General features: G+C 50.0%; 1 protein-coding gene across 7 annotated transcripts in view; it reads left to right on the plus strand.

Moving 5' to 3' along the window:
* The window catches only part of DLG5 (discs large MAGUK scaffold protein 5), a 221029-nt gene that overhangs the window by 107917 nt on the left and 99657 nt on the right, over nucleotides 1-13455 (plus strand). For 3 of the 7 annotated variants that reach the window (XM_036089831.2, XM_078077524.1, XM_078077525.1), the window contains 5 exons: nucleotides 7386-7529; nucleotides 7750-7877; nucleotides 9082-9191; nucleotides 9868-9977; nucleotides 11156-11590. In XM_036089831.2, coding sequence (XP_035945724.1) covers nucleotides 7386-7529; nucleotides 7750-7877; nucleotides 9082-9191; nucleotides 9868-9977; nucleotides 11156-11337 — 674 coding nt within the window. In that variant the 3' untranslated portion in view covers nucleotides 11338-11590. The other 4 variants (XM_036089835.2, XM_036089833.2, XM_036089832.2 and 1 more) reach the window with 4 other exon arrangements.

The raw sequence follows: 13455 nt of genomic DNA on the forward strand, positions 1-13455 counted from the left end.
CCGTCTGTAGGTGCGCACACCTTCTGGCCTAGACTAACAGTGGATGTTCACACGTTTAAATGTAGTAAGAGAGGCCGTCTGTAGGTGCGCACACCTTCTGGCCTAGACTAACCGTGGATGTTTACACGTTTAAATGTAGTAAGAGAGGCCGTCTGTAGGTGCGCACACCTTCTGGCCTAGACTAACAGTGGATGTTCACACGTTTAAATGTAGTAAGAGAGGCCGTCTGTAGGTGCGCACACCTTCTGGCCTAGACTAACAGTGGATGTTCACACGTTTAAATGTAGTAAGAGAGGCCGTCTGTAGGTGCGCACACCTTCTGGCCTAGACTAACCGTGGATGTTCACACGTTTAAATGTAGTAAGAGAGGCCGTCTGTAGGTGCGCACACCTTCTGGCCTAGACTAACAGTGGATGTTCACACGTTTAAATGTAGTAAGAGAGGCCGTCTGTAGGTGCGCACACCTTCTGGCCTAGACTAACCGTGGATGTTCACACGTTTAAATGTAGTAAGAGAGGCCGTCTGTAGGTGCGCACACCTTCTGGCCTAGACTAACAGTGGATGTTTACACGTTTAAATGTAGTAAGAGAGGCCGTCTGTAGGTGCGCACACCTTCTGGCCTAGACTAACAGTGGTTGTTTACACGTTTAAATGTAGTAAGAGAGGCCGTCTGTAGGTGCGCACACCTTCTGGCCTAGACTAACCGTGGATGTTTACACGTTTAAATGTAGTAAGAGAGGCCGTCTGTAGGTGCGCACACCTTCTGGCCTAGACTAACAGTGGATGTTTACACGTTTAAATGTAGTAAGAGAGGCCGTCTGTAGGTGCGCACACCTTCTGGCCTAGACTAACCGTGGATGTTTACACGTTTAAATGTAGTAAGAGAGGCCGTCTGTAGGTGCGCACACCTTCTGGCCTAGACTAACAGTGGATGTTTACACGTTTAAATGTAGTAAGAGAGGCCGTCTGTAGGTGCGCACACCTTCTGGCCTAGACTAACAGTGGATGTTTACACGTTTAAATGTAGTAAGAGAGGCCGTCTGTAGGTGCGCACACCTTCTGGCCTAGACTAACCGTGGATGTTTACACGTTTAAATGTAGTAAGAGAGGCCGTCTGTAGGTGCGCACACCTTCTGGCCTAGACTAACCGTGGATGTTTACACGTTTAAGTGTAGTAAGAGAGGCCGTCTGTAGGTGCGCACACCTTCTGGCCTAGACTAACAGTGGTTGTTTACACGTTTAAGTGTAGTAAGAGAGGCCGTCTGTAGGTGCGCACACCTTCTGGCCTAGACTAACAGTGGATGTTTACACGTTTAAGTGTAGTAAGAGAGGCCGTCTGTAGGTGCGCACACCTTCTGGCCTAGACTAACCGTGGATGTTTACACGTTTAAGTGTAGTAAGAGAGGCCGTCTGTAGGTGCGCACACCTTCTGGCCTAGACTAACAGTGGATGTTTACACGTTTAAGTGTAGTAAGAGAGGCCGTCTGTAGGTGCGCACACCTTCTGGCCTAGACTAACAGTGGATGTTTACACGTTTAAGTGTAGTAAGAGAGGCCGTCTGTAGGTGCGCACACCTTCTGGCCTAGACTAACAGTGGATGTTTACACGTTTAAGTGTAGTAAGAGAGGCCGTCTGTAGGTGCGCACACCTTCTGGCCTAGACTAACAGTGGATGTTTACACGTTTAAGTGTAGTAAGAGAGGCCGTCTGTAGGTGCGCACACCTTCTGGCCTAGACTAACAGTGGATGTTTACACGTTCAAATGTAGTAAGAGAGGCCGTCTGTAGGTGCGCACACCTTCTGGCCTAGACTAACCGTGGATGTTTACACGTTCAAATGTAGTAAGAGAGGCCGTCTGTAGGTGCGCACACCTTCTGGCCTAGACTAACCGTGGATGTTTACACGTTTAAATGTAGTAAGAGAGGCCGTCTGTAGGTGCGCACACCTTCTGGCCTAGACTAACAGTGGATGTTTACACGTTTAAATGTAGTAAGAGAGGCCGTCTGTAGGTGCGCACACCTTCTGGCCTAGACTAACAGTGGATGTTTACACGTTTAAATGTAGTAAGAGAGGCCGTCTGTAGGTGCGCACACCTTCTGGCCTAGACTAACAGTGGATGTTTACACGTTTAAATGTAGTAAGAGAGGCCGTCTGTAGGTGCGCACACCTTCTGGCCTAGACTAACCGTGGATGTTTACACGTTTAAATGTAGTAAGAGAGGCCGTCTGTAGGTGCGCACACCTTCTGGCAATACCAGTTGCTTGATATGGCCGTTTTTTCTTTCTGCCAAAAAATGCTGTTGGGATTTTCAGAGGGATGGCATTGAATCTATAGATTGATTCAGGTAGTATGGACATTTTAACAATACTGAGTCTTCCAGTCCATGGGCACAGGATGTCTTTCCATGTATTTGTATCTTCTTTGATTTCTTTTTGCCGTGTTTTGTAGTTTTCAGCTTGCAAGTCTTTCACCTCCTTGGTTAGGCGTATTCCTAAGTATTTTATCCTTTCTGATGTTAGTAAGTGGGTTTGTTTTCTTCATTTCTTTTTCAGAATGTATGTTGTTAGTGTATAGGAGTGCAACTGATTTTTGCATGTTGAATCTGTATTCTGAAAGTTTGCTGAAATCGTTAGTTCTAACAGGTTTTGTGTGTGTGTGTGTGTGTGTGTGTGTGTGTGTGTGTGTATTCTCTAGGGTTTTCTACATCGAGATCGTGTCATCTGTGAACAGGTAATTTTACTACTTGTTTTCCAATGTGGATGCCTTCTTTCCTTCTCTTGTCTAATTGCCCTGGCTGGGATTTCCATTACTGTGTTGGGTGGTCATGGCAAGTGTGGGCATCCTCGCCTTTGTTTCCGATCTTAGAGGGAGAGCTTCCTGTCTTCTGCCTTTGAATGGGATTTAGGTACAAGCTTTTCATACAAGGTTTTTGTTACGTTCGAGTAGTTTCCTTCTGTTCCTACTTTGTTGAGTGTTTTTATCATGAAAGGGTAGTTAATCTTGTCAAATGCATTTTCTGTGTCAGTTGAGATGATTATGTGGTTTTTGTCCTTCATTTTGTTAACGTGTATGACATTGATTGATTTTTGTATGTTAAGAACCATCCTTGCATTCCAGGTATAAATCCCACTTGGTCATGGCTTATGATCCTTTTCATGTGTTGCTGAATTCATTTTGCTAGTATTTTGTTGAGGATTTTTGCATCCATGTTCATAAGGGATATTGGCCTGTAGTTTTCTTGTTGTGTCTTGGGATGAATTTGGAAGTGTCCCCTCCTCTTCAATTTTTGGAAGAGCTTGAAGAGGACCGGTATTAATTTTTTTTAAGTGTTTGGTAGAATTCTCTGGTGAAGAAGCCATCTTGTCCTAGGCTTTTTCTTGTGAGGAAGTTTTTCTATTACTTGCATCTCCTTACTTGGTATAGCTCTGTTCAGATTTTTTTTTTTTTATTTCTTCATGATGTAGTCATGATACATTCTATGTTTCTAGGAATTTATCATTTCTTCCAGGTTGTCTGATTTGTTTACATGTAATTGTTTGTAGTAGTTTGCGATAAACCTTTTCATTTCTGTGGAATCGGTTATCATTTCCCTTTCTTCTTATTCCAGTGATTTAAGTCTTCTCTCCATTTTTCTTCATTAGTCTAGCCAAGAGTTTGTTAATTTTGTTGATCTTTTCAAGAAACCAACTCTTGGTTTCATTGATTTCTTTTCTAATTGTTTTTCTATTCTCTATTTATCTCTGCTCTTTATTATTTCATTCCTTCTGCTCATTTTGGGTTTAGTTTGTTTTTTTCCCCTGATCCCCCAAGTGTAAGTTGGGTTGTCGATTTCTTCTTTCTCAGTGTCTGCATTTACCAATACACACTTCTCTCCTAGTACTGCTTTCGCTGCAGTAAGTGTCCGTATGCTATGGTTTTGTCTTCATTTGTCTCCCGAAGTTTTCTGAATTGCCCTCTGCTTTTTTTCTTTGACCCCTTGGTTGTTTGAGAGTGAGTTGTTTAATTTCCATATATGAGTCTATTTTCCTGTTTTCCTTTTGTTGTTGTATTCTAGTTTCCTTCCATTGTGGTCAGAAAAGATACTTCGTGTAGTTTCAATCTTTCTTAAGTTTGTTTTGTGGCTTAACAGGTGGTCTGTCCTGGAGGTGGTCTGCCCTGGAGAATGCTCCCTGTGCACTTGAGAAGGATGTGTCCTCTGCTGTTGCTGGGTGGAGTGCTGGGCGCTCATCTGTGAGGTCCATTTGGTCCATAGTATTTGTGGTTCAGCTGCTCTTCCTTATTTTCTCTCTGGTTGTTTTATCCGTAATGAAGGTGGGGGCATTGAAGTCCCTACAAGTACTGCGTAGCTCTCTCTTTCTCCCTTCAGTTCTCTCAATGTTTGCCACACATATTTAGGAGCTCTTGTGTGAGGTGCATGTGTGTTTGTAATTTTTGGATCTTTCTGGAGAATTGGCCTTTTTATCATTACGTAATGTCCTTCTTGGTCTCTTGTGAGAGCTTCTGCCTTAAAATCCATTTGGCCTGCTGTAACTGGCTGCCTGCTCGCATAAGATTCCTAACTGCCTGAAATAGCTGTACTCTTTCACTTTCATTAGCCTGTGTGTGTCCGTAGATCTGAAGCGAGTCTCCCCTCAAGAGCATGGAGCTGGATCTTGTGTATTCGTCCGTTTAGCCAGTCCATTCACATTTAAAGCAATTACTAATATGGGAGGACTTACTCTTGCCACTGGAATTGTTTTCTGTATGTCTTGTAGATTTATTGTCCATCTTTTCGTCCCTTGCTGCCGTCCGTTGTGCTGTGCTGGTTTTTTTTTTTTTTTTTTTTTGGTTTTTGGGGTTTTTTTTGTAGTGACAGGTTTTGATTCCTTTCTCACATCCCTTTGTGTATATTTCACAGATATTTTCTCTTTGGCTACTATGCAATTACATAAAACATCTTAAAGTTATAACAATCCATTTCATTATTTTTTTTTTACGTAAGCTCCACGCCCTGCATGGCCCTGTGCTAGAGCCCAACGCGGGGCTTGAACTCATGACCCTGGGATCAAGACCTGGGCTGAGATCAGACACTTAATCAACTGAGCCACCCAGGTGCCCCTGTAACAATCCATTTTAAACTGTTAACAACTTAATTTCAGTCTCCTATAAAAATTCCATGTTACACCTCTGTGTCCCCCTCCCCTTGATGTTGTTGATGACACCTTTATATCAATGTATATATTAGCATAGATTTATAATTACTTTTGTGCTGTTGCTTTTAAAAACCTACGCCAGATTTAAAAGTGATTTACATACCTATATTACATTACTTCCAGATTCTCTATTTATGTGTACATTTATCCTTCCCAAGGAGCTTTATATTTTTGCTGGTTGGATTTAATGACTTGTGAGATGCTCTGTGGCTCTCTAATGTTGTAATTATGAAGGCTTACAATGAAGCAGATTGTTCAGGAAGGAACAGGAATCTTCTAAATCGGTATCCCACTGCGTGGAGTGTTACTAGTCGTTAGAGGAGAGTATGATTCTTGCTCAAATAAGTTGAAGGCATAGAGACTTACTGTCCATACAGAGGGAAATGGGCGAATAGATGCAGTGTACTCATGCGTGGGAGGTTCAGAAGGAATACAGGAGAGCAAGATGAATCAATAGGGATGCATTCTAGAAACATAACACTGAGTGAAAGAGGGAGGTGCAGAATGTTGACATTACTATGTCATTTTTGTTGAACACGTATGTAGCAGATTTTGTAGTCTTTTCTGAGTATGTAAAAATAAACATGTGAGAATAACAAACATCTGGAAGGATATCCTTCCAGCTTCTAAGGCTGGTGGGGACCAGGATGGATTGGAGAAGGGGTGTCAGAGGAGCTGTTTGGCTTTACCTGTAACGTTCTGATTTTTAAAAGAGGGATGTGTTCGTCTTCTCCTGGAGAAAGTCCTTTGCCCTGAGACTTCTCAGAGGCTTTAGTCAGAAATGCACAGGCATTCCTGGATGGTAGATGTGGCTACCAAACCCTTCCCTGCCGACCGGAACAGATCAGCTGGCCACTAGGTTGAGAAATGCTGTAGAGAATGCCATGGAGGTATACATGGATAATCATCAGTCCTTAAAAAAAAAAAAAATACATGTGTCGGTGTGGGTGAGGGAGGGGAGAGACTGCGTTCGCTTCCCCCTCAGGTCTGCCCATGAGCTTGTTCCTAGTGGAGCCCGGGCTGCACTTGGCCCCACGCCGTGTGCTCACCCACAGCCCCGTCGCCAGTCAGGCCTTGTCGTTTGGCGGTGTGCAGGCCTTCCGGGCAGAGCCTCCCCTTGACCCTTCCCCAGAGGCCACCCCAGCCCACCCTGCCCTCAGCCTGCTGTCCTGCCAGGCTCGGCCAGGGCTGCAGCTCCTGCCGCGCCCCTCCTATGGGCCTGCCACTGGTCTCTTCATCCTCGGGGCCAGCACAGGATTCCTTTAACCCCTCTGCTCTCTGGGACCTCTTGCTCTGTTGCCTGGAGTTGTCGAGAGCTCTTGCGTGGCCATTGGGGCTTATCACGAGTTTCTGTCTTGTGACACTGGTGAGCCTGTGTTTTGTATTCTTTCCGAAGTTTCTGAGGTGCCAGCACGGTGACCAATACTGAGGAGGTGCTGGTGTTAGGCCATCTCTTTCGGCAAGGACTTGTTTATTCATTTGGGAAAGGGGGGGTGTCCTACGCAGATCGCCGAGGCTATTGGCTTGACTCCTGTAACCGAGACCAGATAACAGTGGCCAAAGTGTGATTTCTGCGCCCCGTAAAAGTCCCAGCTGGTACGTGGCTCCAGGAAGACAGCTCTATCCTAGCGATCATCCGGAGACCCAGGTCCCGTTGGTCCTGTAGCTCTGTCATTCTTCTGAAGGTTGTCCTCATCAGCAGGGTCCAGGCTGGCTGAGCAGCCCCGGTCTTCTCCTTTTTAGCCCCTGGGAAGGGGGCAAGGAGGTGGGAGCTTCACCTCTGCCCACTGGGTCACATGACCACACCTGCCTGCAGGGGACGTTTTCTCTCTAGAGAGCAGACAATGGATAGTGGGGTCAAGGGGAGCAGGCCTAAGACACGTGAGGAAGAATCTGAGCGGAAGGAAGTGCTGGAATGACTGCTCTAGGGTGTTCCCAGAGCGAGGACACTTGTGCTGGACTGCAGGAGTGACCGTGCCCCGGTGTGCCCGGGACAGGGGGGCTCTTCGTGCTACACCTGGGCAAGTCCCAGGTGAGCCGTGCTGAGCTGCTCACCCGGCCTGGCTCGGGAGTTGTGGACTGAGGGGGCGGACCTCCCTGGGGTGAGCAAGACCAGGGCAGCTGTGGGCCCCTGGCCTCCCTCCCTCCCTCCGCTCCGGGTGCGTGCCCGTGACACTGCCCCTCTCTCCCTCAGATTCGGTGAGCCTCGCCTATCAGCGGGTCCAGAAAGTAGACTGCACCTCCCTGAGGCCTGTCCTGATCCTGGGGCCTTTACTGGACGTGGTGAAGGAAATGCTGGTGAATGAGGCGCCCGGCAAGTTCTGCAGATGCCCCCTCGGTAAGGGGCACCCCCAGTGCCTGCTGGCCTCTGCCTGCCAGTCTCCTGGGGCTGGGTCCTTCGGTGTTTCAGAGCCCTCCTGACTCGGGTCACAGCAGTGTGTTTCCTCTGGGAGGAAGGACAGGAGGACAGGTCTTCTGCACAGGGTTCTTACCCAGAGGGCGCCGCGACGGCTCCCCGGGCCAGGGGGCATCCTCATTCCTGTTTCTGTGCTTTGCAGAGGTGATGAAGGCCTCCCAGCAGGCCATAGAGCGGGGTGTCAAAGACTGCCTGTTTGTCGACTACAAGCGGAGGAGTGGCCATTTCGACGTGACCACAGTGGCTTCCATAAAGGAGATCACAGAAAAGGTACCCATTGCTTAGACCAAGGGTTAGGGTTTGAGAATTTGGGCCTGGACTCCCCCCCCCCCCCCCGCCCCCCGCCCCGCTGTGCCTCTGGACCTCTGCCCTGTGCGTCTCTTGGGGCTTCAGTGCACTTGCCCGTGTCCTTTTAGTCCAAGTTACCCTCCGTCAGGGTTTGCCCCCATTGCTTCTGTGTGTTTCCACCGTCATAAACTGGGTGCTGGTCCCTGTGCACACATCACTCCTCTCCCTCTGAGGATTCGGATCTAATGAGAGCTTTGAGCTCTAGGAAAGCCCCCACACGGAGGATTCTACAAGAGGGTCCTGCACCTGCTCAGTGTGTGTGCAGAGCTTTATGTGTGCCTTATTCTGGGGACAGGGTGCCCAGCTTCCATCAGGGCCTCTGCCCCTGAAAGTGTTAAGAGCCATTTCTGTGTGTCTTGAATGTACTGGGATCCATTTGCCAGGGAGCGTGAGGAAAAGTGGGGAGACCTGTAAGGTGTATTGGAAAAGCAGACGTCGAGGGTATACTCCTCGGGCCCTGTCCTTCTTGGGCTGCTCATTTCACCCCATAAGGCTTTGGTTTGCTCCTCACTGAATGAGGGAGGTGGCTTCTGGCAGCTGGGAGTGTGGATTGCCCAGTTGAAGTGGATGCGCTCCAGTTAGGTGTGCCCCAGGGAGTTAGAAACTCGACTCGGCTGGGCTTCCTCAGTGGAGCTTTCGGGGTCAGGGAGAGCCCCATGCAGAGTGCCCGTGGTCTTTCTTTGGCTCACACTCCACCTGGAGGCTCAGGGGACCCCGGGACACGTTTCAGTCACAGTCACGCAGACACACACAACCCTTCCCCAGGTCAGGCCCTGCTGAGTCTCCCCGTCTTCATTTGCTCAATCTGGCAGGAGTGAGGCTCTTGAGGCGGGTTGGGGTCGGGCTTCAAGAAGCTCCCTGTGTCTGGGCAGAGGCAGGAAGGGCAGTTTGGAGGTGGGCTGTCCAGACCCCATTCCGCCCTGGCTCCTAGCCTTGACCACCATCAGAGTTGACAGCTTGTGGGGAGAGCTTTTCTGGGGGGAAGCCCTCCACAGGTTTTCCTACGTGGTCTTCATACTAGACTGGTCCTCTTTGGTGCAGGAGGTGGGGCAGTGTGGGAGAGAGGGGGGCCCATCTGTGGCAGGGCTCCATCCCCAGGCCCTGACACATCACATGCCCCCTTTAGAACCGGCACTGTCTCCTGGACATCGCCCCCCACGCCATCGAGCGGCTGCACCACATGCATATCTACCCCATCGTCATCTTCATCCACTACAAGAGTGCCAAACACATCAAGTAGGTGGCTGGCTCCTCGGGGCTTGGTGGGCTGGGGGGGCTTGCTGGGGGCGAGGCTGCTGGCTCAGTGGACCTCAGTGCAGGTGGGCGTGGAAGAATGAGAGGGGTGGTAGTGTAGGAAACGTTCCGCATCTCACGCTCACTCAGGCAGTGCTAACCAGGCACAGTCCTCGTCCCCACCAGCCCTTGTTCCTATGCGGTCGTTGCCACAGTTCCCTATGTGCGTCATTCCCTGTGCATCCCGTCCCTCTCTCCCCTTCTGCCTCTTAGCTTAGGGCTCCCAAGGACACAAGCAGCTAGGTGACCTGGGCTGGGGCCAGTCTGCTAGGAGCTGGCTTGGGACGCGAATGAGCCTTTGCTTTCCCTGAACTCCAGTTTCCGTGCTGGTTGGGCTGACCGCTCATCAGGGCCTCCCTCCGTTTTGCCTTTCTGTGCTTCCAAGCTTCTGGTTCCTGCACCTCGGGGCCAGCTGGGGTGTCTGCTTTCCGCGTGCATGCACCAGGGTGCCCACCTTCCCCCCCATGCCCGGAGCTCCCCTTGGGGCCTGCAGGCTTGCTGTGCTTTACGAGGGGAGCACCTGGGGCCCTATTGTTGGAGGCCCTGTTACTCTGGACGAAGGAAAGAGGAGGGCCCGGGAAGGTGAGACACTCAGCCTGCTTCTCTGGATGTCTGACAGGGAGCAGAGAGACCCCATCTACCTGAAGGACAAGGTGACTCAGAGGCATTCCAAAGAGCAGTTTGAGACGGCTCAGAAGATTGAACAGGAGTACAGTCGGTACTTCACAGGTAGGTGTGCCTCTGGGCTGGAGAGGAAGAGTGGGCAGTGGGGACGGATGCCCGGTCGGGGCCGCCGCGGTCCCCTGCATCGAAGCCGTCCTGCTGGAGTGCTACGGGCTGACGAGGAAGGTTCCCTGGCCTCGTCCCCCAGGTGTTCCCCATGCAGTGGCAGGTCTGTGTCCCCGCAGCAGTGCTGTGCAGGAGGGCTCCGGCGATCCCGGCAGGCAGCCCGGCAGTGCTGGCTCTGCCTGGCCGTCTTCACACCTTCCGGGCAGTCCAGTGTAGCCATGAGGGTTGGCCAAGGGAAGCTGCATTCTTGACAGCTTTGGTCTTTGAAGCACAGCAAACCAAAAGCCACAGTCTGTTGGCTACCATTGTACTTTGTGGCTTCCCCCCCTCTGCTAAAATCAGTCTTCTGTAGGGGGTTAATCACACTGGGGTCACGGAGGCAGGGACAGTGATTTTATTTTAATTCACTTGTACAGACTGTTAGGATCTCGTTTCATGCTTCTCACGCAAAAACAGTTGGTCTCAAAAACCCAGCTTGGAGCTTCTATGTATGTGTGTGTGAGTTTTAATCTCTAATCCATCATAAACCAGTATTTAGTCAAATATATTAACAATTATTAGAGAAATGAAAAATTCAAAACTCCAAAGCTTACAAAATAAAAGCTTTTGACTTTTTATTAGTTTCGACAGACATAAAATTACTCTTGGCACCTTTTTTTAAAAAATTAATTTATTTTTAAAGATTTTATTTGAGAGAGAGAGTGAGAGCGTGCATGAGCAGGGTGAGGGGCAGGGGGAGAAGCAGACCCCCCGCTGAGCAGGGAGCCCGATGCGGGACTCGATCCCAGGACTCCAGGATAATGACCTGAGCTGAAGGCCGCCACTTAGCTGACTGAGCCACCCAGGCGCTCCTCTTGGCACATTTCCAAAGCAGTTTCTAAGCGCTCCCTTGTCTATTTCGGTCCATACCTTGTGGCAAGCGGCCGGGCATGTTTGTCCACTGGCACTGTTCCGTGGAGCACACGGAGAGCCTGGGCTTGTGTCTGCAGGACCCGTGGTGGCGAAAGCCTGCAGAGCAGGGCTGGGCCATAGCTGGGGACGTGTCGTCATCTTGCCTGGGAATCTTCACTGGGCTATGGGATGCCCTGGCTCCTTACACCCATTCTTGTTTCCTGGAGACTCCGGCTGCCGTTTGGACCATCACAACACAACCTCAGACTGCTTTCCAGGGTGCTGGACTCCCCCTTGCAAGACGGGGCAGACCCAACCCAGGGCGTGCAGTGGGGGCGTGCAGTTAATGCAAGTGATCAAATCCTGGTCGTCCCTGTTACAGAGGCCCTCGAAGCCTGGCAAAATTTGACACCAACCTTCATTTGAGCCCACATTGTCAGTATCCTACTGAACAGCAGAGCAGAGGGACAGATAAAAAGCCAAAGTTATTTGTACTCAACTCTTACTTCTTTTTCTTCCCCAATTTCTTGCTGATGGAAGAGCATGAGGAAGGCAGGCCAAGTAGCTCCAACAGGCAGAAAACCAGAAAGAGTAACAGATGTATTGATTTGCCTCGAACACAGGGTCTGACTCTGAGCTCAATGATGTGTGTGTTTGGGGGCTCTTTTGCAGGGGTCATCCAGGGAGGAGCCCTGTCGAGCATTTGCACTCAGATCTTGGCAATGGTCAATCAGGAACAAAATAAAGTCCTGTGGATTCCGGCCTGTCCACTGTAGAAGAATGCCATTCTGGGAGTGGCTGTGGCTTGGCTGCCCGCGGGCACGCCTGGCCCCGCTCGTGCCCAGCGGTCGGAAGTACACGTCTATCTGTATATAAGCACGGAAGGGAAGGATCCACGCACATGGACTCCAGAAGCACCTCCTTTGTAGCCCGAGGGCCACAGGTGACCGGGACCCGGGCCCAGGCCAGAAGACCGTGTTCCTCTCACACATGTGCTTTAAGTAAAAAACACAAGAGACTTTCGATAGAGGGGTTCAACACCACCCTTTCCTTAGCCAGCTGATCAGAGATGCTGCAAAGAGAACCTTTCAGATCACAAGTTTACAAGCCTTTTCTAAGTATTGGTTGTTTATGTTTACTTGAATGGCCCCGTGCTGTCGGTGCCCAGCCCTGCCCCCCGCCCCGTCAACCCCCCGCGTTGCTTTGGTGTTGGGTTTTGTTCCTGCTTTCAGCAAAACGACTCTGGAACCTCGTTGGCGGCTGCATTGCTCTGGAAGGTTCTTGTCGGTGGGACCAGAGCTTCAGCAAACTTCCTGCTCCTCAGTGGCCCCTCTCCAGGCAGGACACGGCGACTGCAAGGGCTCAGACATGGTGGCAGCAGGAGCAGTGCCTTTGTGGGGCCGAGGCACCAGCGGCCATGTTCTCCCCCCCTGCGCCAGGAAGGCCACTTGGGCATCTCGCAAGCTCGTCGCTCGGGCTTTCTGTCCCGCCTTCTGTGTCCTCTCATTTCTTCTCTGTCTGCAATCGTTACGTCCGCCTTCTCGCTGGGCCGTCCGGGCTCCCTGGGGTCACCGCCATGCCGTAGTTCCAGGCAGGGTGTAAACCGAGGGCTGGCACGTGCCACCGGGTCCTCTTTCGCTTCTGTAAATAATGACCGCTTTGTCAGTGCAATTTTTGCAGGGTAATTCTTAAACTCCATAGGCTGGGGCAGGTACATCAGCTCTCTCTGATAGGAAGACACGTTTCAGACTTGGAACCAAGAGCTCTTAGGGGAAGCATAATGAGGAGTGTCCTCACTGTCAGACATCTAGGGAGAAGCTGGGGATCCTCTTAGTCTCGGTGACAGCACTCCCGGCAGAAACAGTACACCACGAGGGCGTCTTTGGGTTTTTGGGGTTTTTTTTGTTTTGTTTTGTTTTGTTTTTTTTGCACTTCTGACGCTGGATGTCTCTGGCTGAAGATTTGATGTGGTTCCTCCTTAAACTGTGCGTCCTGTTAATAATAGGTACTGTACTGGGCTCCGTGTAAGCGTCACTGGGGTAGGACCTATATTTTAATACTGTTCCTAACATTTCATTTTACTAGCAAGAAATCTTTTATTTCATTTTATTCTTTGTAATTCTAGACACTAGATTGTAGTTTAGCTAAACTGACATTTTTAAAAAAGGGATCTATTTTCTTGCACAGTTGTTCAAAAGAGACACGTGTCAGTCCTCAGTGCTGCCCTTGGTCTCACAGGTACGCGCCTTCTTCTAGCTCAGACAACCAAGACGGACGGCGGGCTGAGGCCCTGCTCGGTGCCCGCGGGGCTGTTCCTCCGGCTCGCGGCCCGAGCGGGACTGTGATGGTACGTGTGCACAGGTACTGTTCTGACAGACTGGGATTTTCTGTACTAAAACCTTACTTTGTATCAAAAGTTAAACAGACTTTAGTACAATAAATAAAGGTCAATTTCTGTAACTTGTTGTCATGAAGATAGCGGTCTTTTAAATTGGTTTTCCATCGGTTCCCCACCCCTTGGCTCTCT

Source organism: Halichoerus grypus, chromosome 7, assembly GCF_964656455.1.
Source record: "Halichoerus grypus chromosome 7, mHalGry1.hap1.1, whole genome shotgun sequence".
In the NCBI taxonomy this organism is placed as follows: Eukaryota; Metazoa; Chordata; class Mammalia; order Carnivora; family Phocidae; genus Halichoerus; species Halichoerus grypus.